This window comes from Taudactylus pleione, unplaced genomic scaffold, assembly GCF_031769625.1.
Source record: "Taudactylus pleione unplaced genomic scaffold, aTauple2 ptg000296l, whole genome shotgun sequence".
NCBI lineage: Eukaryota > Metazoa > Chordata > Amphibia > Anura > Myobatrachidae > Taudactylus > Taudactylus pleione.
This window is the reverse complement of record NW_028284698.1, coordinates 15,647,432-15,672,716: the sequence shown is the minus strand read 5'-3', so window position 1 is coordinate 15,672,716 and position 25,285 is coordinate 15,647,432. Positions and strand designations below refer to the sequence as shown.

General features: G+C 44.4%; 1 protein-coding gene across 4 annotated transcripts in view; it reads right to left on the bottom strand.

The window, feature by feature from the left end:
- Positions 1-3,931: 3,931 nt before the first annotated feature.
- The window catches only part of LOC148511735 (synaptotagmin-like protein 2), a 155,615-nt gene continuing 134,261 nt past the window's right edge, over positions 3,932-25,285 (bottom strand). For all 4 annotated transcript variants that reach the window (XM_088482864.1, XM_088482863.1, XM_088482865.1 and 1 more), the window contains 6 exons: positions 25,153-25,255; positions 24,307-24,468; positions 21,732-21,810; positions 20,891-20,990; positions 5,196-5,401; positions 3,932-4,935 (listed from right to left, as the gene is read on the bottom strand). In XM_088482864.1, coding sequence (XP_088338990.1) covers positions 4,790-4,935; positions 5,196-5,401; positions 20,891-20,990; positions 21,732-21,810; positions 24,307-24,468; positions 25,153-25,255 — 796 coding nt within the window. In that variant the 3' untranslated portion in view covers positions 3,932-4,789. The remainder of the gene's footprint in view (positions 4,936-5,195; positions 5,402-20,890; positions 20,991-21,731; positions 21,811-24,306; positions 24,469-25,152; positions 25,256-25,285) is intronic.

The following is a 25,285-nucleotide window of genomic DNA, read 5'->3' as shown; positions in this document are numbered from 1 at the left end:
TGTTTTTCCTCAATAACCTGTCATATACTGTATGTCACAGTGAGACTGATCTCCCTCTTTCTCTGCACTGGCTCCCTATTACCTATACCCATTTGCCTTCAAAATCAATTTCAAGCAACTCGCTTTCAACAGGTCCTCATCTGTTTATATATCAAGTCCTTGTCACAAGAAATTCTCACTAATGCCCTCTCACATCTGCCAGCGACTTGTGTTTTGTAGACATTATGCCAGATGATGGTAGCTGCTTTATTCCTATGGCGGCATTTATGGAGCAGAGGGGTCTTGCGATCCCTCTCCCACAGTCTCCATTCTCCTTTTGGAAACTGACGCTGCTTGCATGCACATTGTCAGATATAATGGAGGAGTCTTTTGATATCAGTAAGAATTCTCCAATTTGCCAGGAATAAATTCACAGGGTCAACGTTCGTTTTTTCCCCCCCAGAAATTGATGTCCCTATATACATCTTTGATAAAAGAAAGGTTAAATCATGCTAAAAAGGTTAATAATTGCGCCAATGCCATGATTATTAATACATAGGCCACTTAGTCAGGTTAATAATACACATAATAGATGTAGCTCCCTTCCATTGCTGTAACAGGAGACAGAAGGCATGTTGAGTCTAAATGTAAAGGTCACTGAAAAATCCTGTTTGTGAAATATGTTGCAAGGTTACTATTTGCAGAGGTTGCCAGCTAAATGTCATTCACATTTGCTCTGAGGTATAGGACGATTTGTCTGTGACGTTCTGGAAATCATTATTCCTGGTGACTGAACAAATATACCACAGTGTGAGTGCAAAGAATATACTGAAGAAGGTGAGGATAACGAGGGAGTAACAGGCATATTGTGTATCATAGGGAGGGCGAGAGATATAATGTAGCATTGGGGTGCAGTAGTATACTAGTATGACAAGTGGACATTCAGAATGTTGACAGGTTTTGAAGGTTGACATTTAAAATGTAAACATGGACATAAGGTCGACAAGCGAATGTCGACATGGTTAAAATGTCAACATGTTCATAAAATTGGCATTTAACATGTCAACTCCAGAATGTTGACATACAGTTTTTTTTGCACATTTTAGGCTAACCCTAAACTTAACCCTAACAATAACACAAAAATGTACTGTCGGCATGTTAAATGCTGACATTATGAACATGTCAACATTTTAACCACGTCAACATTTGTGAATGTCTACATTTTGCTTGTTGACCTTATGTTCAATGTTGAAATTCAGAAACCGTCGACACTCGAGTGTCGACATTGACTGTCGACATTCTGTCCATATGCCCCTGGTGTGTAGAAAGGCAGGTCAAGGTGTATAATGAAATACTGTGGGGTAAATGAGGCAGTACAAGGCATAAACTATAGCATGGTGTGTGTACTGAGGCAGTATAAGGTATATATAGTGTAGCATGGTGAGGATACTGTAGCAGTACAAGAGATAGTCTGCCCTCTTCAAGTGTCAATATCCCCTGCCCTAGCCTCTCTCAGGGTGACCAGCACAAGTCTTCTCACTTCCCCAAGCCCACATCTAGTTGCTTGTGCTGTCATAACACCTTTCCTTCATAACATTGTCAGAAGACGACCCTTTCCCTACTCTCGACATTACCAAAACCTTTATCCATTCTCTCTGTAACTTCCACCTTGACTATAGTAACCTCTTGCTATCTGACCTTCCCTGTACTTGTGTTTTTCCTCAATAACCTGTCATATACTGTATGTCACAGTGAGACTGATCTCCCTCTTTCTCTGCACTGGCTCCCTATTACCTATACCCATTTGCCTTCAAAATCAATTTCAAGCAACTCGCTTTCAACAGGTCCTCATCTGTTTATATATCAAGTCCTTGTCACAAGAAATTCTCACTAATGCCCTCTCACATCTGCCAGCGACTTGTGTTTTGCCTCCTCTGATAACTACCTCTCTCTCCCTCATTCAATTCTTCTGCTCTCCATATATTAATCTCCCCAACCCTCCTGACCAGACTCTCCCCAAATCTTCCAAATTTCAAGAGCTCTCTCAAACCCCATGTCTTCACTATAGCCTTTCCTGCTCCAACCTGACTCTACTGATACAGGGCATAGGAACTACATTTTAACGTAATTTCAGGTGCTAATTTCCCCCCTTTCCCCCCATGTAATGGAAAAAATGCCTTGTATAAACATTATTGGTGTCTGTGTCAGCACAAATATTGTACGTACTCAAGCTCCCATTGATTTGACTCATATGCCTTAGGTCAGTGTTTCTCAAACTTGATCTTCATGGAACCCTAACAGTGCATGTTTTCAGATCATCCAGCTGAAGCACGGTGTGTTAATGAAGTAACACAGTAGAATAACAGGTGATAATAATTATTCCTGTAGATACCTTGAGAACACGCACTGTTAGCTTCCTTAAGGTCACTGCCTTAGAATCTCCAAACATCTACGCATTCCCATCTCCAGCATCAACCTTGTTTGTAAGTGCTCTGTTCATATGTAAACTTATATTTTGTATGACTTGTCATTCTGACTGTTCAGCGCTGAAGTTTAGTGGTCCCTTACAAATATATGTGGATGATAATGGAGCAGAGCAGGGGTACTGAGGTAGTACAAGAGATATAATATAGTGATTTGAGGCTACTGAAGCCATATAAGCGGTATACTGTAACACAGTGACAGATTTGAAGCAGTGCTAGGGATATAACGTAACACACAAATATCATAGTATTTGAAAACTAAAAAAGACAAGGGCAAATAAAATCCAAAATGTTTCTAGTGTACTCTGTACAGCATAATATCTGGCCCATCCCATTAGTTACTATCCTAAAACAAGGTAGGATTGTGGTTGCTTGTGAAGGAAAGAGGAAGTATTTAATCTGCCCATCCACTTAACGATGTGGGAGACGACGACACGATTACGACTCTGTCGTCTCCCACAGGGTGAACTGCATACACTAAATGTTCAGACGTTCAGTGTATGCAGATCAATCATCCCCGAACATGGCAACCTGGCGGCAGTCGTCAGGTTGACCATCATGTTCGGGCAATGATTGATGTTAAAAACGACCAGCGGGCGAGCGCATTGCTGTTCGTTTTTAACCTTTTGCTGCCAAATTTGCGGGCGATTACCAAGAGATGGAGCGTTAACGACCGTCCTTATCGCTCCATCGCTAGGTTTAATCGCCTAGTGGATGGGCAGCTTTAGACTCCTGTTTTTAAAAAGTAAACACTCATTTTTAGAAGTAACTTGACCTAAATTATAGGGACATATACTACAATCTAATCCTAAAGGTGTTTTACCATCTGAGAAAGGGGCAGGTTAATGCAGGAAGATCAATCAGCTTGTGACACTGCTGCTCAAACATTCACTCCACTACCATTTAAAGATGGTAATCTCTATTTATTTACTGGTTCTGTATTACAGAATTGGCAGAGCCATTAAAGTATGACTGCATGGAGCAGCCCCTGTGCTTTGGCTCATGTTATCTAAGTTGGTAGCACCTTAAGAAAAAACTTTTAATGCAAATGTTAAAATGTAGTTTCCGGGTTCAATTAAAATGATAATTTACACATTCACTTTTTATTACCTACATTCACTGAACCCTTGCCTTGCATTAAACTGTTTAAGATAAATCTAATTTTTGGCTATCTTCGGCACTCAATTTATTACAGGAAATTGCTAAGAAATGTGGTAATTAAACCTCTAGGGCATGTGTAGGACAAAGCACAACAGTATGTGTTCTATAAGACAAGAACAAGTTAAAGATACCTTAATGGCTGCATTGTTTTAGGACTTTCTGATCCTGACTTACTAAAAGCACAAATCCTGCTCTATCTAATGCTCATACAGAGAGTGCCTTTCTTTTTATCACTTAACAAATTCTACAAAACCAAGACGTCATAATGTAAAAAAACGAAAGTACAATTTTTTTATTTTGTTATCCTATTTCACAATGTTTAGTGCAACACTGAATCACTCTTTTATTGTAGATTAGATTTTTCAGAGGTAAAAATATATATATTTTGAGACAACAGAACATGAAATAATGTACCATGTATTCTGTATTAAATGTACCCACACCTGTCCCCTTCTCCTTCTGTAAATCAATGGCAGTGATTAGAAAATCTGTCAAATCTATTTGCTTCTCAATGTATTATTTGTCATCCGAATGATGAGCAGACTATCAGGTTTTATATATTGTTTTATTCTAGAGTGCAATCCTTTGCTGGCCTTCAACAACGTATACTTCTACCAGGACAGCATCAAGACTCCATTAACTGAAATGGAGCATATTATTAGATTGTTTATGATCCCAACTGAGACCATCTTAGTCCAGTTTCTCTATTTAGGCATCTCAGCGGCACATACACGAATGTTATTAAAAAAAAAGTGTGTATTTCATCCAGACAAAATATGTAACAGAATATAACGGCTTATATCCTTGTTCTTCTTGAACAAGTATGAGCATCACTAAAATAAATGTTCTTACAGCCAAGAAAGATTCACAAATGTTTTTGAATTACATTTTAAATAAAGTGCTTTAGCATCAAGTAACAACCTGTGTGCAGATCGTTCTATAAAATAAGGACCCTTTCCACACAAGACAGACTGTCCAGCAACTAAGAAAATCAAGACATTGGTACCAAGAAACAAATTTATCCAGCATCTTCTCTTTTTATGCTGTCTACAGTCTACACTCAACTCAAAGTAGATTTTTTAAAAATAGGAAAATAAAACCGTACCCTCCCCATTGAAAAAAATGTTGTATATTTTAAGATACAGTAATATTGACTCTGAACAAGCTTATTTAAATTTCCTTCTCCCTGCCAATGATCTCAGGGGTAGTGATCCATCAATCCATTCTTTTGGAGTCATCCTCATCTCCTGCCAAAAGGCTACTTCTTCCTGTGTAGAGTCCATCCAATCCACAGCAATCCCATAACTGTAACCTTAACATGGAAGATAACAAACACTAGTTAAACCACCATATCATAGGAGTGACATATGTTTTAACTGAAGTGGATATATACTAATACCCTAATGTGATAAACACTACATAACCCTCCTCATATGAAGAATCTGGATGTGGGTGAATCTGAGCCAATTGATAAGTGTGAAATCTCCTGAACTATAGTATGCGTAGATGCTGTAGTACCCTGTGGCAATGACTACCATATTTTAATAGCTCAACATCAGGAAAATAACCTACCTGTACCAAGGCCAAGCCTGATTCCCCCAAGAAAATGATTGCTGAGTTTTTCATGATCCCAAACTGTTAACTCAACACATGCATCTTTCAGGTCTTCTGTGTGGAAGCCATCATAGACAATGGTGTGATTGAACACTGGGTTTGAATCCTTCTTAATGACACGTGTCTTCTGGTAGCTCTTCTTGCTGGTGTCTGGTAACACATAGCTACAGAGAGGAAGGTTACATTTGTTTATTTTTTAACAACTATAGTGGACAAAAGGAACCTATTACAGTTTACTTCACCCTCTGAATTCTCAACATTTATAATGCAATATGGAACATTTACAATTACAAGTACTATGCTAGTTCCCCAGCAGTTCCACTCCATTATCAATCATCAGTTGTTATATATCATTTCATCCCAGTCCCCATCAGCAAGCACCCTTTTCCTTTACAAACTGTGCTGTTATCACTTAATAAAAATGTACTCTGCAAAGAGTGAATGATCCTATACTGCTGTTAAATTCAAATATAACTACATTTCACTTAACTTAGGAATATGGCAATCAATATCATATACCCAGATAAACACATATATTTGCTCAGATAAAAATGTTTCATTCTTTCTACTGAAATCTAAAATTTTTTTGAATTTTACAGCTCAATATTGGCCAAATTATGGACTTCATCATAAATAAATTCACAGATCTCTGAGAAGACCCCAGGCATGAAATATGGAAATACAGCTCAGGCAGTAAAATCGTAATTCTGTTAAATGTAAAATAATATGAGATATGGTAAGAACTTACCCTTGTTATCTCTATTTCTACGAAGTCCATAGGGTTCCACAGGATACCTTTGGGTATAGGTGTGACGTCAGTCATCGGGCACCAAAGAGTTAAGCTTTCAGCCTCCCAGGATGCACTAGGTCCCCCTCCTAAACCCCGCCCCCGAGCCAAGGCACCTCAGTTAGTTACCAAGCCATAGGCCGGAGGAGGAGAAGGAAGAGAGAGAAAAAAGATCTGGACACACACAAGAATCACATTCTCACAAGAGGGAGACGGAAAAAAACGGTGACCAGAGCAAAGCCCCTCTGCAGCACAGGTGCGACAGGGCGGGAGTCCTATGGAACCCTATGGACTTCGTAGAAATAGAGATAACAAGGGTAAGTTCTTACCATATCTCATATTTTCTACTTCAGGGTCCATAGGGTATCCACAGGATACCTTGGGGATGTCCCAAAGCAGTATCCTTTAAGGGTGGGGATGCTCCTGTGCAGAAAGGAGAACCGCCGCCCGAAGGAAGCATCCTGAGAGGCGAAGGTGTCAAACCTGTAATACCTCACGAAGGTATGGACAGAGGACCACGTAGCAGCCTTGCAGATTTGGACTGCAGAGGCACCACGTCGAGCTGCCCACGAAGGACTCACAGACCTAGTGGAATGAGCCTTCAGAGAAGGAGGAACCGGTAGGCCTTCATGAAGATAAGCTTCAGAAATAGCCATACGGATCCAGGCTGCCAAAGTTTGCTTTGAGGCAGGCCAACCCTTTTTACGGAAGCCATAGAGGACAAACAAAGCGTCCGACTTCCTAAACGAAGAAGTGCGGTCAACATAAGTCCTTAAGGCCCGCACAACATCCAAAGAGGCCTCACCCACGGAAAGACCCGGGGATTTAAAGGCCGGAACAACGATTTTCCTCGTTAACATGAAACTGGGAAACAACTTTGGGAAGAAACTCGGGCCAAATGCGGAGCACTGCCCTGTTCCCATGAAAAACCAAGAAAGGGGGTCTACAAGAAAGAGCCCCTAAATCAGAAACACGTCTGGCCGAAGCAATAGCCAGAAGAAAAACAGTCTTAGCTGTCAGCCATTTAAGATCCACTGAGCCCAGTGGTTCAAACGGCGGTCCTTGGAGAGCCCTCAGGACCACAGCCAAATCCCAAGGCGCCACAGGTGGAACAAAAGGTGGCTGAATGCGGAGAACACCTTGCATAAAGGTGCGCACATCCGGGATTGTAGCAATCCTATGGTGAAACCAGACAGACAGGGCCGAAACCTGTACCTTCAAAGAAGCAAGGCGAAGCCCATGATCTAGTCCCGCTTGTAGGAAGGCGAGAATCCGAGACAGACGAAACTCCCGCGGTGCATAACCTCTCGGTCGACACCACTGGAAGAACGTATGCCACACGTGATGGTATATCTTCGCGGAAGACGGTTTCCGAGCTCGCAACATGGTACGCACTACCGAGCTGGAAAACCCCCGGGACCTCAGCATGGCCGTCTCAACAGCCACGCTGCCAAAAACAGCCGAGTCAGGTCCGGGTGAAGGCAAGGACCCTGAGACAGAAGGTCCGGTCGTAGCGGCAACCGTAGAGGACTGTCCACGGACAGACCCTGAAGGTCTGAGAACCAGTGCCGTCTGGGCCACGCGGGAGCTATCAACAGGAGCGTCCCTCCTTCCTGTTTGAATTTCCGGATTACCCGTGGAAGAAGGGAGACCGGAGGGAACAGGTATGCGAACCGGAACGTCCACCGGACGGACAGAGCATCCACCAGAGACGCCCCTTCGTCTCTTGTGCGAGACCCGTACACCGGCAACTTGTTGTTGTGCCGGGACGCCATGAGGTCGATCTCTGGAAGACCCCATCTGTCCACCAGCAGTTGAAAAACGTCCGGGTGCAGGGACCATTCCCCCGGATGAACGTCCTGGCGACTTAGAAAGTCCGCCTCACAATTTAGCACTCCCGGGATGAAGACCGCTGATATGGCCGGAAGATTGCGCTCCGCCCATACCAGGATCCGAGAGACCTCCACGAGAGCCGCCCGACTTCGGGTTCCTCCTTGCCTGTTTATGTAGGCCACGGTGGTAGCGTTGTCCGACTGGACCTGTACCGGGCGACCCTGGAGAACCCGATGTGCCTGCTGGAGAGCATTGAAGACCGCACAGAGTTCCAAGATATTGATTGGAAGCTCCGCTTCTGTCGGCGTCCACCTGCCCTGGAACAAGTGTGGACCCGAAAGTGCTCCCCAGCCCCGAAGACTGGCGTCCGTTGTCAACAGGACCCAATTTGGAACCCAGAACGGACGTCCCCCGCTGAGATGGGTCGTCTGTAACCACCAGGCAAGGGACAGGCGAACCTCCGGGGTGAGCACAATTGTCTGGGACTTCAGAGACTGCCGCAGACCGTTCCACTTGGACAGAATCAGGTGCTGCAGAGGTCTGGAGTGAAACTGGGCATATTCCACCATGTCGAACACCGACACCATGGAGCCCAGTAACCTCATCGCCGAGTGTAGAGACACCCGGCGACTGAGCAGACAACTGCGCACCCTCGACTGTAAAGCAGAGATCTTTTCCTCCGTCACGAAGATCCTCTGCTGTTCCGAGTCCAATAAGGCTCCGAGGTGCAGAATCCTCCGAGACGGGATTAGAGTGGACTTCTGCCAGTTGATTATCCAGCCGTGCCGTTGCAGTAGCGCAATGGTCAGGCCCAAGTGGCGTAGAAGGAGCTCTAGAGATCCTGCCACCAATAAAAGGTCGTCCAAGTACGGCAACATGCGGACTCCCTGCAGCCGCAGAGAAGCCGCCATGACCGCCATCACCTTGGTGAACACACGTGGTGCTGTTGCCAGGCCAAAAGGTAACGCCCGAAACTGGAAGTGGTCGCTGCGGATTGCAAACCTGTGGAACTGTTGATGGCGCAAAAGAATAGGGACATGCAGGTAAGCGTCCTGTATGTCCAATGACACCATGTAGTCACCAGGTTCCAGCGCCAGAATGATGGACTGTAGGGTCTCCATCCGAAACTTCGGTACCCGCAAAGACCTGTTGAGAGCTTTGAGGTTGAGAATCGGATGATACGACCCATTGGGTTTCTGTACCAAAAAAAGATTTGAATAGAAACCCTGGCCCCTCTGGGAGAATGGAACAGGCACTATAACTCCAGCCTGGAGCATAGTGTGCAATACCTTCCGCAGCTCCGTAGCCTTGTTCCGGTCTGATGGTAGACCCGTGGTGAAGAATCGAGCCGGGGGTCTGTGCCGGAAGGAGAGGGCGTACCCGTGGGAAACCACCTCGAGAACCCAAGTGTCTGTCGTAGTGACCGACCAACACTGGGCGAACTGCAGCAGGCGGCCTCCCACTTTGGGATCCCCCAAAGGGAGGCCCGGACCGTCAGGCCGCAGGCTTGTCATCTGGCTTGGGGGCCGGACGTCTGGTACTCCATGCCTGCTTCCGGGGCTTGGCCGATTTCTTAGGGCCAGCCTGTCGAGGAAAAGACTGTGGTTTGGGCCTGCCCTGGGCCCTAGATGACCGAAAGGACGATGGTCCAGAACCAGAAGGAGCAGCGGCCGACGGGAGACAAGCCGATTTGGCTGCCGCCAGCGTGGCCACAATCTTATCCAGATCCGGACCGAAGAGAACTTCTCCGGTAAATGGCAACGCCTCCAGACCCCTTTTGGAATCTGCGTCCGCCTTCCAGGATCGCAGCCACAAGGTGCGACGAGCAGCCACCGCTGCTGAAGAAATTCTAGACACCAGAGTACTAATGTCTAAGGCCGCCTCATTGATATAAGTGGCCGAATCACGGAGATTACCAATCAACTCCGCCTGTTCGGCCGGACAGTCGGAATCAAAAGATGCCTCTAATGAATCCGCCCAGCGCTCCATCGCTCTGGCAACCCAGCAAATGGCCATAGCCGGTCGTGCTGCCCCCCCGCAAGGGAATAAGCGGACTTCAGGCAGATTTCTACCTTGCGGTCCGTAGCATCCTTAAGGGAGGACATGGATGGCATCGGCAATGTGGCACTACGGACAAGACGGGTCACGTGAGAATCCACCTGTGGAGGGGATTCCCACTTAGCAAAATAATTATCCGCGAACGGATAAGCCACCGCCAGGCGCCTCTGCGGCTGGTATCTTTTGCCAGGCTGTTTCCACGCCTCCTCTAAATGGTCCACTAACTGACCTGAAAGAGGAAAGACTGTGGCATCGCGGTTCACATCTTTAAAAAAGGCGTACTTAGATTTAGCCGCTGGGGGAACTTCGTCCTCAATCACCAAGGCTGTGCGGACTGCCCGAATAAGTCCAGGAATATATACCTTGGACTTAGCGTCAGCGTCCTTAGTATGGAGAGGTTCCTGATCGTAAGGATCCAGAATCTCCCCATCATCAGACGTCCCCTCGTCATCCTCACAAGGAGCCGACAGAGACGCCACCGGCCGTTTATGTGGCCGGATCACAGACTCCCCTTGCAACACATCCGACAAGTGCTGTACAGAACTCGTCAGGGAGTTAACCCACACCGGCTCCTGAGAAACCGGGAGCGGGGAATAGGGAGACTGTGGGGTACCACCAATTGTCGTGGGAAACCCTGCATGGGTGACGACACCACTGACTGCTGGGACAAACCCATCGGTGTAAACGCGGGTTGCGGAGCTAACTGGCCCACCAAGGTTGTAAGCGCCTGAGCGAAACAAGCCCAGGGCGGCTCCTGTACCGGTGCTGTAACCGTAAGAGGCCGCGCCATGGACAAACACTGCCGGCAGAGGCCCTCCGCGCTACCCTCCCCCTCCGCTAACGGTACTTTACACGTAGTACACTGTAGCCGGAGAGGAAAATCACTTTCAGACATGATGGCACCAAGTATGTGACCCCTCTCACCAATTATATATCAAATAGGCGAGAGACCACCCTGCAGCACCGCACCGCAAGGGCTTAGCAGAAAGAACAGGGATAGTAATAAAGCTGACAGTTTAGAAGAAAAGTTACAGGCAGCAGCGCTAGCACAGTCACATACAATGCAAAGAAACTCAATTCCTGCACTAACCAGCGCTGATCACTCAACTACGCAGACACAGAGTCTGGTAGGACACAGCGCTGCATACACAGACCTGACCACAGCGGAGGAGAGGTATGCGGGGGGACCCAGACCACGATGCTTCCATCCAGGCTTCCAGCAGCGTTCACCATGCGTTCAGGGGAAGATGGCCGCCGAGGAGCAGAGAGGAAGCTGGCCTGGGGGAGGAGCGCTGCCACAGGACCAGTCAGCAGCGTGCAGAGAGGGCTGTGTGCAGCGGAGGAGGCGCCGGCTGTGAGACAGGGAAGGCGCGCTCCCCTGGCATGCATTTAACCCCTGGGACGCCGCAGCGCTACCGCTCTGCTGCGGTCCGCTGTCCCAGGGGGTAGTGGAAGTGCAGGTTGGTCGCCTGGCTCCACGCTGCAGCCAGTCCCCAGGGAGCCCCCTGCCTGGGGACTCAGGACCATGTGATCAGCGGGGACCCACCGCGGGACCCCGCTGCTTACCTTTGTCCCCCCTTGAATCCGGCCATGGTCCGGAACATCTGGGGTCACCGCTAGCTGTGACCCCAGATGCTCACCAGCATCCCCGGATTGGTACCGGCGTTCTGGTACCGGCGGGGGTGTAGGGAAGACAGCATGGACGTCAGGACTGACTGAACATGCTGTACATCCAGATGTGCAGCCACAGCTGCATAGAAGAAAGCTTCAGGGGCTCTTCTAGCCCCCACTCCGACAGGTGCACCCGACTCCGGCCGGGCACCAAACTAAACTGAGGTGCCTTGGGCTCGGGGGCGGGGTATAGGAGGGGGACCTAGTGCATCCTGGGAGGCTGAAAGCTTAACTCTTTGGTGCCCGATGACTGACGTCACACCTATACCCCAAGGTATCCTGTGGATGCCCTATTGACCCTGAAGTAGAAAAAGTAAAAAAATACTTACTAGGCAACATATAGAGAACAAAATAAATTTTCTCTAGCTCTGTGGATGCGTACAGTTACCAAAAATAATTAAAAGCAGAAACATCAATCAGCAAAAATAATAATAATAATAAAGTTGTAATGGTTGTGAATTTATTGTATTTTTGAGAAATGTGCTCGTTGGGACTGTGTATGAACTATGGAGAAAAAAAAATTAAGAATTTTGGTTTGTCTGTCTTTTCTTTCTGTCATCACCCAAAAACTACAGGATGAATTTGGATTGTGTTTTCAATATTGTATAGCTTAGTCACCTAGAAAGAAACTGAGGTATGTATTATCTCAATGTGACATCAGGAAGAGGAGTAAGGAAGTGTTTCTGAACTATAGAGACAAAAATTTTTGTTCTCAGAATTTGCACAGGCACCTCAAGTCCAAAATTACTATATGTATATCCACTGGGGTGGAGCTATAGAAAAAATTACATATATATATATGTATTATCTATATTATATATACATATATATATATTATTAAGAGAAAAAGTCACTCAAAAGGGCCTTAAAAAGAAAATGTATCTTATGGAAAATACATTTTGGCCCAGGACATTACGTAATAGGTTCCTGCTGAAAAATAGTACTGCATATATACATATATTGCACACCCCGAACTCAAACAGTTTATATATATATATATATATATATATATATATATATATATATATATATACACACACATATAGAAATACATAGATATATATCTCAAGATCTATTTCGCAGGAATTACCAACTATATTTTAAGCGCTAATCAGGCAGCTTATCTTGACTCATGAAGTTGCAGTATACATGTCAATCCAGTAGATGGTACAGCAAGACAAATACTATATATCAAATATACATCACAATATTAGATGCCACTACTGTCTTTGTAAAATTAGTTCTGCTGAGCAATAGCAGACATTTACGCGAGCGAAGCTGCAGGCAAATGCTAGTAATAATAATAATAATAATAATAAATGCTTGTAAAGGACAAGAAAGCACATACAGGGGGTTGAAATCTTCAGATTATGATTCCATTTCATACAAATAGTTTATGAATCGGTTAGTCGTTACCAATGTTTTTTTAAACTAAAAAAAACATGTGTAAGGACTAACAAATTCATAAACCATTTGTTTAATTGTATCATACTTTGGAGCAGCCATATGTATGAAGCCATGCTGTTACATGTCCAGTCACATATCAGGGAGAGCATCCAAACCAATATTAAGATCAAATATCAAAATACAAACCCATAAAATAAAATAAGTAGGGGTAAGCAGTAGCTCTTCCTACAAACATCTCAATCAGCAAAATATTCCAAAAATACAAATTGACCTGGTCACATGGAGAAAATATAGTATTTAATAGCTGGGAAGGAGGAGTACAAAACTGCCCAAATTGTGAAGCTTCTGAAAACAAAAAGTGGTGGTGTTTCCCATAACAACCAATCAGATATTAGCTATCATTTCTCTATTGTATTCTAGAAAATAATATACAGTAGAATCTGATTAGTTGCTATGGGCCACACCACAATTTCTCTATTTTAGAAGCTTTAGTAATCTACCCCCCACAATCCGCCATTCTTCAATTTAAATGGAATAGCAAACCCCCTAGAAATCTATGTCTGTCTTTAAGAAAGCCAGAAAGAGAGGTGCCAGAGGCCTCCCTGATATGATGTTATATTATCTGGTTTTCAACCTGAGTCAAGTAGCAGCAACATTTGCTCTGTTCAACATTATTGCTTGGGTGGATATTGAAACCAGATTTACTAACTCACATTGCCTCACTATGGGGTCTATTCAACAATCATAGGCATCTACCCCTTCCTCTAAATTCTGCCTTTCTTTATGGGACATGTTTAATCCCAATTTAGTTCTCTCCCATCACCCCACTCTGGGACAATCTATGACCATCACATAAGTAATACCTGGGCATCTTTAGAGAACATTCATCAAAAAGTCTCTCCTCTTACATCCTTGTTCTTCAAGTTCTTTCAAGTGCAGCATTTTCTTACATCCCTCCCACCTTATACATTAAAGGACTTAACTTTGTTTGAACTAATTTGCCTGAAAACCCACAGCCAAAATCTACTTATTAATATTACTCTTGTCTCCCAGTGCCAACATGAGAGGGAGTATGGGAGGGATCTCAGACTACCCCTTGGCTAATCTTGCTGAGAAGAGCTCAGGGAAGGAGTAGCTAGCAGCAGATTTCACTAGGATAAAAGAAACAGCATATAAACTCTATTATAGGTGGTATTATACCATACATCCTATCTAAAATGTTTGTGACCTCTGACCCGAACTGGTGGCGGTACTGTGGCCATAGGGGCAATCTCAACTTGCCCACTTATAGCCTTCTGTTATAAAGTAAACCCACCCATCCTCTTCGCTCAACAAATGCATGCCGCCTCTCTTGCCAACTGATTACTTCCTCCCACTCCCTCATCCAAGATTTTGCCCGTGCTGCTCCCTACCTTTGGAATACTTTCCCTCTCCCTATTAGATTCTCCACCACTCTACAAATCTTCAAACGGGCTCTCAAGACCCACTACTTCATCAAGGCTTTCCAGCTCTCATCCTAACCCACCTCATGCTCTTTCCTCCCTATCTTCCCCTTCTGTGTCACCCCTGTCTGTCTGCCCCTCCCCTTTGCAATGTAAGCAGGGACCTCTTCCCTCATGTGCTTCTCTTTACATTTTCTTCGACTCTTTACTCCCCATAAGGGCACCTAACACATGTTTGCCTACTCCCTGCTGCTTATTGTGAGTGTTTAATCGCTATTGCAGCAATGTATATAAATCGTGTCCTTGTCCTGCACTGTAATGTACTGTAAATTGCTTGTTTCTTGTTCACTTGTTAGTTCTATGTACTATGTAAGGCGCTGCAGAACACTTGTGGCGCCATATAAATAAAGGATAATAATAATAATAAAGTACATTTTCTTATCGACTCTTTATCACCAACCTATAGGCCCTGGACATTTTTGCTCTTTCGCACGCTGCAAGATTTGAGAACTAAAAAAAGTAATATCTGCTAAGGCTCACATAGCCAAACATTGAAAGCAACAGAATCCTTCCTCTATTTCTGTCTCTGCCCTTTAACCACTTGCCTGGCACAGTTGTATCAGATACGACCATACCAGACTGGGTTTTCCCTGACATGGTCGTTTCTGATACGACCAGTCAGAAATACACAGTGGGCGGCTTGCTGGAAGTTGACTTCCAGCAGCCGCCCATCTCAGAGGGACCTGCCGGTCCCTCTACACCTGCGCCTCCTCGTCCTTTGTGTCCCCATCACTGCTGGCCACAGTGATCAGGCCCCGGCGGCACCCCCCTTAGAAGCAGCAGCCACGGCTCATGTAGACGCTGCTGCTGTGACCCGATCACTGTGGCCAGCAGTGATCGGGCAGCCATTTCAGTAATAGGCAGTAGCGGCGGCTCTGGTAGCCGCTGCTGCTGCTATGTAGCCGGGCCGCTAGCGGGACACCCTCCCGCTGCGGCTCCGGATCACAGTGATCAGTGAGATCACTGTGTGAGAGAAGCAGCAGCGGCGGCTCTGGTAGCCGCCACTGCTGCTATGTACCCCGGCAGCCCCTCCCACTCCTTTCCGGCCTTAGCTCCACCTCCCCAAGTCCCCATGTGTCCCGATCACTGCTGGCTACAGTGATCTGGCAAAATATAAAAATAGTAGTAAAATGTGTATATATATATTAGAGATGAGCGGTTCGGATTCTGTGGAATCCGAACCGCTCCGAACATTGGGGATCCGAGTCCACCCGAACCCTGTTCGGGTGTTCACCGCCTGACTCGGATCCCCGTTCGGGGCCGAACGGCGGCCGCCTGATGTCGGATTCTCACTAGAAAATCCGACATCAGGGCTCCTATTGTGTAGGGCAGAGCGCTGTGATAGCGCTCTGCCCTACACAGACACAAACACACAGCCGCCAGCGGCAGCTGTGTGTTTGTTACAGCAGCCAATGAGAGTCACACAGACTCTCATTGGCTGCTGCACGGAAGGAGACCGCTGGAGCTCACACATGAGCTCCGTCTTCCGGCTCCCTCCTCAGCGTGTGACAGCAGAGCGGACGGCGCGGGAGCGGGGATACAGGTAAGTTGTTTTTGGTTTTTTTTTTTACTTGTGCAAGGGCCGGGGGTGCTACTGGGGGGGGGTCTGCTACTGGGGGGGTCTGCTACTGGGGATGCAGGGGGGCCATACTACTGGGGGGGGCCTGCTACTGGGGGGGGCTATACTACTGGGGGGTCTGCTACTGGGGGTCCATACTACTGAGGGGCCTGCTACTGGGGGGGGCTATACTACTGGGGGCGTTTGCTACTGGGGGGGTCTGCTACTGGGGGGTCCATACTACTGAGGGGCCTGCTACTGGGGGGGCTATACTACTAGGGGGGTCTGCTACTGGGGGCCATACTACTGAGGGGCCTGCTACTGGGGGGCCATACTACTGAGGGGGGGCATACTACTGGGGGGGGCTTACTACTACTGGGGGGGGCTTACTACTACTGGGGGGCATACTACTGGGGAGGGGCTTACTACAGGGGGGGCCATACTACAGGGGGGCTACTACTGGGGCAGCCTACTACTGGGGGGGCCTGCTACTGGGGCAGCCTACTACTGGGGCAGCCTACTACTGGGGCAGCCTACTACTGGGGGGGCCATACTATTGGGGGGGCCATACTACTGGGGGGGCTGCTAATGGGGGGCATACTACTGGGGGGGCCTGCTAATGCGGGGCATACTACTGGGTGGCATGCTAATAGGGGGCATACTACTGGGGGGGCCTGCTAATGGGGGCATACTACTGGGGGGCATTCTACTGGGGGCACTGCATAGGGAACCCTACTACAAAGGGGACTGCATAGGGAGCACCACTGCTGGGGGCATTGTGTAAGGGACACCGCTACTGTGGGCATTGTGTAAAAGGGTCACTACTGTGGGCATTGTGTAAAAGGGTCACTACTGTGGGCATTGTGTAAAAGGGGCACTACTGTGTGTCGTAACATAAATAAGAGACACTACTTTATGGTGTAATGTGAATCAGGCCCTATGTGCGGTGTAATGTGAATAAGATTGTGCACTGTGACTCTTTGGGCCGTAGCCCACTATGTAAACAAGTACTGTGATTCTGCTGGCCGTACCCCACTGGGTGGGTGCACTACTTTTCATTTCTGCCACTGCTGCGTGGCAATGTGTCATAGATGTGCTTTATACTGTGGTGTCTGTGTCGTTGTGCCGCTGCTTTGTCGCTTAGTAACCAGTCAGCTCACTGCAAAATTTGGCCAATAATGTTGAAAACAATATTATAAGCTGTGATATGGTCTAAATTGACTGGAAATTAATGTTATTGAGGTTAATAATACTCTAGGAAGAAAAAAAAGACCAATTTATGTGATTTTAGCTTTTTTTGTCAATTTTTGTAAAAAAATCCAAATGCAAAGCCAGTCACCGCAGTTTGGCAAATCCAAATCCAAAGCCGGACGACGAATTAGAACCAAATCCAAATCCGGCAAAAATGGTCCGGCGCACATCCCTAATATGTATGTGTGTATAAATATATATACACACACACACACACACACATAGATATATATATATATATATATGTGTGTATAAATATATATATATATATATATGTATATATATACATATACACACACACATATGTTCTATATATATATGTGTGTGTTCGATTATTTATATATATATATATATATATATATATATATATATATATATATATATATAAATAATCGATAGATATTGCAGAGCCTCTGTTCAGGGATGCAAACATCGATGGTCTGACTGAAAACAAGTGGTTTGCCATTGCTGGTGGCCATCAATGTTGCACCATTGATGGTAGCCATCAATCGATGTTTAGGAAACAGTTGTGGTCTATACAGATCTTGCCCAATCGCTAAAAAATTGATGGCTTCTAACGATGGTTGAACCATCAATGGTACAGCTGTCAATGGTCATCACTACAGTATAACATAAAATTTTCTATTTTTATGGTATACTGGGTTTTAAAAATAAATTTTTTTTTCAAATAAAATAGTGATGGATAAGTTTAAAATTATGTTCTTGACCTAATTCAATCATAAAACAAACCGACAATTTTGGAGCGGTTTTTGGAAAAATAATTTGTCAGTTAAGTGGTTAAAAACTAGCATATAGCATGCATAAAAGTATTATACACTACGTACAAATAACCTAAATTTAAAGCAGTATGAACTTTTGAGCACACCACGCAGGCCACCACCCTCAAGGGTGCCATTGATTCCCTGACTTTTCTATATGCTATTGGCGAACTGTCCATGTTTGAAGTCAACTACTAGACCCCATTGAAATCATATAAGATATACTTGTTTTTATGCATAAGTTATTTAGTAGTTTCTAAACTTTATATAGTTGTTGCAGGCCCAGTAATTAACTATCTATATTTACTAATTGTTGAAAGAAGTTTTACATGGCAGTTGTGGTATGTATGTACCTTCCCCCCACTCCTCATTTTATATAGAAAATACATTGTGGAAACAATTTGTTTAATAATAAGAAAGGGGTTATTTTTATGTTGTATGTCAAAGGGCTGAATTCAGTTAGCCCCGATGAATTTTTTTATCGCGTGTTCATTTAACGCGCATATTGCCCGCTATTTCACGATCCTGTTTAATGCGCAATTAAATTAGAAAATGCTAATTCCAGAGTTTGTGAGGTAATTCTTGCTGGTAATACCCACATTAAGCTACAGAAAAAAAAGGGATTTTCCCTCCAGCACACTGTAGCAAAAACAAAAATACTTGAATCCTACATGATAATAGAAATTCAGAGGTATTGGTTTACATACATTTGCAAATATATGAATAAGCGCTGGGCCAAACATCAAGGCTCCTCTGTACCAGCGTCCCTAACATTATGGGGTTCACGTCCGAGACGCAGGGAACCCCAAAAGAATCCAGCCAAGGACCATCCCCAGGGCATCACATGAATAATGGAAAAAAGGGTGAAAGTGAAGTGTAAAGTATAGTTGTGTAAAGATAAATCAATAAGTGTTAATGGTAAGGGGTTAAAATTACATAAATAATAGACAAACAAATAGAAAGGTGATAAAAAAAATATCTATGTGAATTAAGTGGTGATGCCCTGAAAAAAGGCCCAGCCAGAGCAACCTTGGGGGCCCCACGCCCAAACGCTCACCCCAAAATAATTGTTGCTACCTAATAGTAGCACCCACTCTGGGTCATATAATTACAAATTAATGTACTGCATAATAACAGTACATGTATAAGCGGAGAGGTTTTGTTTGTAATACCCACATTAAGCATGTGTGAAAATGGGGAAATCAGCTTGTAACCCCCTAAAAATGCAAACTAATAATGGATAACAGTATAGTAGTCTGGAAGAGGCCAAAAGTATTTGAGAGTCTTAAATTTGTCAATTGGATCTTTAATGCATTTTTCTAAACAGTGAAAAAATGATAGAAAGAGAGTGTTTATCTGCAAAGTAACTGCTCTAGATAAATTTGGGGTGCATAAAAATGCCTATGAGTAGATATTTGTGTCATTTTAAGCAGTGGCTTCCCTCCCCGCTGACACAACCATTGCAGGGAGGGCTGTAGTGCCAGTAAAAAAGGGGCGTGGCCTTACAGACAGGAGGATTACCTCATGGCCCAAACCCCCGTTGTAATCACTATGGGGGGGTCTCGGAGGTGCGGACTGCCCCCGGGGACCACTCTTAGTGCAGTGCCGGCTCCCTCACTGTGGGCTTGATACAGCAAGGAACGCAACAACAAATTTGCATGCACCCAGCTGATGTCTGCGTTCTGTGCATGCATCGCGGTGCGCGTGCTTGAACCGGCACCAGCACTCGGGAAGCAATTGCAGGGAGCACGCAGTCTCAGCACACATTGATTGACACAAAGTGACCATTTGGGGTGGTGACAGGGGGGTGGGCAGTGAAGCGCAGGTGTGCCAGTGCGTTTGAATGCCATTACAGGGGTGTGCATAATTAAGTCCCTGTAACAGAAGACGCAGCCAGAGCGCTACATGCACACAGAAAGTGTCTCAGATCCTGAGTGAGGTCAGGTCACCCACTATTATGCTAATGGGTTCAATGGTTCTCGATGTTACAGATGTTTTTGCTGTTTTGCGAGGTATTGCGGATGTGAGTAAAGGGAAGTGGCTGGCATTATGTAGTGCTGGGCATCGGGTTCTTGTGCTGTGTCATTGCGATTGGGTTCATTAGCATATTTTTGCAGCGGCCGGCGGAATGCGTATGCAGACTTGCGTTCCGTGATGAATCAGGCTCTGTGTCAGGAGCAGAGTGCTGCACATAATGCTACAGCGCAGCACCCGCTCCTGTCACTGAGGAGTCGGCACTTTGGTGTCACCCCTTGGCGGGTGACACATGGTTGCGGCCCGCAACCCCCGCACCCCCCTTGTGATACCATTGATTTTAAGCTACTTTTAAAAATGTGTTAGAAAACACCTGGAACTCCCACCTGCAAGCTTAAACTTTCTGTCCCATTCATACAGCCCCCGTTATACCTGTCCTACATCTTGTAACCCATTATTCTGCATTTTACAGAATTCCACCCTAACAATGGTCATTATTGGCCAGATTAACCTAATTAACAAAACTTCTGAGTGCCTAATCATTCCTTAAGGAGGGTGTGCAAGTAGTGCTGAACCAAGTCTCCACATTTGTACCTTAAAATTGGGATTTTTCCCCAACTTTTCACCTGGTCGAGAAAAGCAAAAAAAAAGAAGGCGCATTAACGCTTATGGAGAATTACCGCACGTTATATTTGAATAGCTTCACATTTGCATCTCCCTTAAACAGTTACATTTTCACTCGTTATTGGGATATCGCAGCTAAGTGAACTCCCCCCATAGTTTCCACAATAAATATAAGTTTAAAAAAAAAAAAAAAATAGGAAATAACTCACCATTTAACAAATGAATCTACCCCTGATGGACGAAGCTGTGGTAAGTCTTTAGTATCCTTCACCCAAATGTGGACCTCGCCAGAGCTAGGTTGCTTTGGACCTGAAACACAAGAAGATTATATAGCCCCTGCCATCACCAGAGGAGTAATCCTTGCAACATTTAGAACTGTACTGTTTAAATTAAAGATTTGTATTTACCCTTCTACTCTCCTTTTCAGAATAATGTTTGGGGAATGAAAATGCCAACTGGTTTCTTGTTGAAAAATTTAAAACCTAATAGTTGTTTATTAACACTATATTTTTTGGAATATTATTTTGTTTGTAATTATCTGTATATAATATGTTTTGGACAATTCTATGCTGTATCTTGTACCAACTATTATTATAAATAGAGATAAAAAAAAAAAGAAAATGTCAACTGTTAAAAATGAAATTGTGATGGATTGCCGGACCCCAATTTGTCTCTAATGTTGGAGCCCATTGTGCTAAGATGAACATCACTCCAAATTTATCTGTATCAGTTTAAATTGCATTCAGTGGAGCACTGACTTCCCTTGAAGGCAATGTATTTCTCAGCATGCTCCTCAAGCAATAAAAATAAACACAATTACAACTCACTTCCATTTACAGTTCAATAAATTTACCACACAGCCAAAGGGATAAACGGCAACATTGTTTACAATATTCAGCACTATGGCTGGTGGGGATATGTCTACTGTGAACTGAAAGATGGCAGAATTCCCAGGCCAAACCCTGGTTTTCTCTCCAGGAAAGTAGGTGTGGAAGAAGGGGAAACATGTACTCCACGTTTGATGATCCTATTACCCCTGCAGTATCTTACCAAGACTTCCTGGTGGGATGTATTTCACTGACAGGTTCATAACACCAAGATGATCCACGCCATTCATAGCAGAGAGGCTCTGAGGGAAAAAAACACCCCAACATATAATGTGTGTGACACAACTTGGTCTACATAGTGTACAGAACAGACAAAGGAATGATAGTGTAATGAAATAAAATACAGTCAGGTGCATAAATATTAGGACATTGACAGAATTTTCATATTTTGGCCTCTATTCACCACCACAATGGCTTTGAAATGAAACAAACAAGATGTGCTTTAATTGCAGACTTTCAGATTTAATTTGAGGGTAATTACATCCAAATCAGGTGAATGGTGTATGAATTACAACGGTTTCTATATGTGCCTCCCACTTTTTAAGGGGCCAAAAGTAATGGGACAAACTAAACAATCCTAAATCTAACTTTCACTTTTTAATACTTTGTTGCAAATCTTTGCAGGCAATTACAACCTGAAGTCTGGAACGCATAGACATCACCAGACGCTGGGTTTCATCCCTGGTGATGCTCTGCCAGGCCTCTACTGCAAATGTCTTCAGTTCCTGCTTGTTCTTGGGGCATTTTCCCTTCAGTTTTGATGAATTCTGTCAATGTCCCAATATTTATGCACCTGACTGTATATACACCCATCAGCCATAACATTAAAACCACCTGCCTAATATTGTGTAGGTCCCCCTCATGCCGCCAAAGCAGCTCTGTCTCATTGAGCCATGGACTCCCCAAGTCCTCTGAAGGTGTCCGGTTGTGTCTGGCACTAAGACGTTAGCAGCAGGTCATTTAAGTCCTGTAAGGCGAGGTGGGGCCTCCATGGCTTGGACTTTTTTTTCAGCACATCCTACAGATGCTTGATCGGATTGAGAGCTGGGGAATTTATAGTCAACACCTTGAACTCTTTGTCATGTTCCTCAAACCATTCCTAAACAATTTTTGCAGTGTGGCCAGGTGCATTATCCTACTGACAGAAGCCAATGCCATCAGGGAATACAGTTGCCATGAAGGGGTGTACTTGGACAGCAACAATGTTTAGGGAGGTGCTACGTGTCAAAGTTAAGCTGGGTACATAATATACAATGTATCAAATGATATATTGTCCCAACGCAGATCAGAATGATTTATTGTACACATTGTATAGTGTGTACACCCGATCTGTCATTCACGACGGTCGTTGATTGCATTGTCCCATCTGCTGTTCTGCACGGCTAATGGGACGATGCAATGAACGACACTGTGCAGTTACATGCAGCATGTAATGATACATTGTGCAGTGTCTACGCACTGTATCATTGCATCGCATTGCACCGTCGCTGGGTCGCACCATCGTATGGTGTTTACCCAGCTTCACATCCACATGAAAGCCAGAATCCAAGGTTTCACAGCATAACATTGCCCAGAGCATCACACTGCCTCCACCAGCTGGTCTTCTTCCCATACTGCATCCTGGTGCCATCTCTTCCCCAAATAAACGATGCACACGCACCCAGCCGTCCACATGATGTAAAAGAAAATGTGATTCATCAGAGTAGACCACCTTCTTCCATTGCTTCATGGTCCTGTTCTGACGCTCACGTGCCCATTATAGGCACTTTCGGTGGTGGACAGGGGTCAGCATGGGTTCTCTGACCACTCTACATCTACACAGCCCCATGCACAGCTGTAATGCACTCTGTGTTCTGAAACCTTTCTATTATAGCTAGCATTAACTTTCTGCAGTTTATGCTAAAGTAGCTTTTCTGTGGGAAGAGACCAGGCGGGCTAGCCTTCCCTCCCCACGTGCATCAATGAGCCATGATCCTATTGCTGGGTCAACAGTTGTCCTTCATTGGATCACTTTTGGTAGGTACTAACCACTGCATACCAGAAACACCCCACAAGACCTGGCGTTTTGGTGATGCTCTGACTCAGTCGTCCAGCCATCACGATTTGGCCCTTGTCACAGTCACTCAGATCCTTATGCTTGGCCATTTTTTCCTGATTCCAACAGCAATGTCAAGAACTAAGTGCTCACTTACTGCCTAATATATCCCTCCCCATGACAGATGCCACTGTAACAAGATAGTCCATGTTATTCACTTTACCTGTCAGTGGTTTTAATGTTATGGGACTTTTGGAGGATATATAAATTTTTTTTTTATCAAAATACATAAGCTTATACATTTGCAGCACACATACATATATTACATTTATTATTGAATATTGTGAGCAGCCTTCTTACCATTTGATAAAGGGTTAAACTACAGGTCAGAAACTAGTAGCCGTTTTATTATTTAATAAAAGCTAAAAGTAGGTTTCCTTATTTATTACTATGCTTTGTGTATTGTCCACTAGAGGGCACACTATCAACACCACGCATTTAATGCACAAAAGCTTTTACAAACTCCTTTCTCTGAGCTTCTTTAAAGCGTCTCCAGATTTCCTTACCATCTTATAAGTATGGCTTAGAGGTATTGCTTTTACTAACAAAATCACCTTATATTTAAATTAAACATCTGTTCTGCTGCATTTCTCCTGACTTGGCTTGCAGAATATGCAATACTTGAGTGTATCTGATCACCTACCCTTGGCTTTAAGGTATACCAGTTGGGCTTCGTGTTGCTCCAATCCCAGCTGGTCAGATCAATCTCCATTTCCCCGAGAAAGCTGTTTCTGCCCAGAGGGTCATTGTGCCACACCGAAAGATTTAGTTTCTGGATCAGCAAAACCATTTTTTCGATTTTGTACTAGAACATAAAGCAACATAAAGTATTCACTGACTGTTAACAGAAGTAGAAGAATGTTGTTAATTACGTTTGGTAGCATTTACTGCACTTTCATAACTAAGGGTAATACATTCATTGCATACATGGATTCAGGGGCGTAACTAGATATTTGAAGGCCCCATAGCAGAAGTTTGTAAAGGCCCCTGTGTACACCCAATGGTGAAGAATGCATGTAACACGTGTAACTCTGACAAGGAAGATGGGCCCCCCAAGCTCTGGGCCCCATAGCAGCTGCACCCCTTGCACCTATGGTACTTCGCCCATGAATGGAATGTCAAAAATATTTTTAAAAAAACATTACATAATGCCCAGCTATGCAGTACACTATTTTATCACACAGGAGACAGAACCAAGGTGTAATTGTACAGTATGAAAGGAAACTGATGATTATTGTTAAAGTTAATTCTCAAAATTTCATAAAATAAGGAGAATGGGATCTTCCATGTGAAGTAAAACTTGTAATACATTATGTTGGGTGTGTGTGGGAATGAGTTGAAAGGTGTTCTCTTATGGTAATGTATTGTACACACACACATGCATTAATGGGTAAATATAATTGTAAAAACAAAAAAAAAAGGAGAAAAAAAATGACTACTGTAGTAATGACGGGGATAAAATAGTTTTGACCAATACACACAGACCTACCCGTAACACCTCATTGTAAATTGGATTAGTTGTCTTTCTTTTGACTGATGTTTTCCTCTTTCCCATTCTTGCTTTATCGGGCAGGAGGTAAGTCTTGACATACCTTCAAAACAGTTAGCACACAACTATTACT